At 40.7% G+C, this 1643-nt stretch overlaps 1 protein-coding gene across 1 annotated transcript in view; it reads right to left on the bottom strand.

Moving 5' to 3' along the window:
* Positions 1 to 1643, bottom strand: part of LOC106870666 (uncharacterized) — a 22973-nt gene that overhangs the window by 14410 nt on the left and 6920 nt on the right. Inside the window, exons 8-9 of the mRNA XM_052976661.1 lie at positions 469 to 522; positions 102 to 149 (exon numbers count right to left, since the gene is read on the bottom strand). Of these exons, the coding sequence (XP_052832621.1) occupies positions 102 to 149; positions 469 to 522 (102 nt within the window). The remainder of the gene's footprint in view (positions 1 to 101; positions 150 to 468; positions 523 to 1643) is intronic.

Raw genomic sequence — 1643 nt, 5'->3', positions numbered from 1 at the left:
ATATATATATATATATATATATATATATATATATATATATGTCGGTGTATTTGTGTGTGTCTTTATATGTATATGTGTATATATAAAACTGTCCATCTTACCGTCCACGGATGGTGACTTTGTGGTAGTGTGCAGCATGGATATCGGACCTGTAATGGCAAAGAAATACCGTTGAACATCGGTGAACATTGTTCATTGAAGCACAGTAAACATGGCTCACTTCCACATATATCTGAAACACTCACAATATGTAATGGCGAACAATAAATATTGCGGAGATTCAGAGAAGAAACCAACTTCTTGGTTGCCTGAACGTCGACGTTCAACCTGATAAAAATGGCAGCCTAAATTCCCTCAAATCATGCCCATCATACTGGGAAAATATTAGGTTGACCTGGACCTAATCGATAACAACAACAAATAGTGTAGCGCTCAATACCTTTGAATAGATAGGATTGTTTCTCTTACCTTCTTCACCAGTATCGATCGGTGGTTTAGTGGTGAAGTGCATGGATATCGGACCTGAAAGGGCGAAGAAACATCGATGAACAACAGTGAACATGGTTCATTAACATGGAATACATCAACATATGGCAGTGAACACAGGAATATGGCGTAGACTCAGAAAACATGTGAACGGCAAGTAAGCATTTTAAAGGCTTGAACAGAATCACTTCACCCAGTAGAAACAGCAGCCAAATATACTTCAAATAGCAGTTTATCATATCCAGAAAGGGAAGGATTCGTTGGATAATGTAAGCCTGCATACAAATACCAACAAAAGACCTCAAATGTGAGGATCGTAAGTGGTGCCTTAATGATCACAGATTTATTTAATCTGAGCTAAGTTGGGGCGAAACGACATTTCATGTTCTAGCAAGTGAATATAGTTCTTAATGATATAGATAACGGTGGGATGGCACGGCTGGAGCGTCTTAGATCTTAGATCAAGGTTAATCTGAGGGCTTAACAACGACGATAAAGTACGTTCTGCAAGCAAATAACCTGCCTGAAAGAAACCGCAGCCAAACCTAAACACTAACAGTGTATATAAAAAGAAATATGAAGGACAAAGTGAAATATGAGGCCCTAGATGTAGTATATATACGAGTAATATGGGATAGTCACGGGTGGACCACTTTTGGCCACAGGTTTGCTCAATCTGACCTGAGCTTCGACCAAGCATAAACAAAGTCAACAACAACGACAACAAAAACACGCCCCTCCTCCCCGTCCCCGGAAGCTGACCAGAATGTCCCTGGGTAGAAGCTTCAACCTTCGTCACTTGACCTCATAGAAATAACAGCCAGTTTTCACTCTAATCATATTCTAAACTATAAATATTGTAACTCGCGATACATAAAAAAGATGGAATGGTCACATCTGAGACGTCTTTGGCCACAGGTAGACTCAATTTGAGACGAGCAGGGCCTAAACAGCAACAGCAAATTTTATAAATCATGAGGTGGCTTCACCTGCTTCAAAATAATAAAGAAAATAACAGCCAAGTGCGCATGCGCGGCTGCATGGTAAGAAGGTCGCTTCCCGACAACACGATTCCGGGTTCAGTTCTGCTGCGTGATACCTTCTACGATAGCCTCAGGCCGATAAAAGCCATATGGCTGGATTTGGTAGACGGAAAC

This window comes from Octopus bimaculoides, chromosome 25, assembly GCF_001194135.2.
Source record: "Octopus bimaculoides isolate UCB-OBI-ISO-001 chromosome 25, ASM119413v2, whole genome shotgun sequence".
Lineage (NCBI taxonomy): Eukaryota > Metazoa > Mollusca > Cephalopoda > Octopoda > Octopodidae > Octopus > Octopus bimaculoides.
The sequence above is the reverse complement of the archived record's forward strand: the minus strand, read 5'-3'. Positions and strand labels throughout refer to the sequence as shown.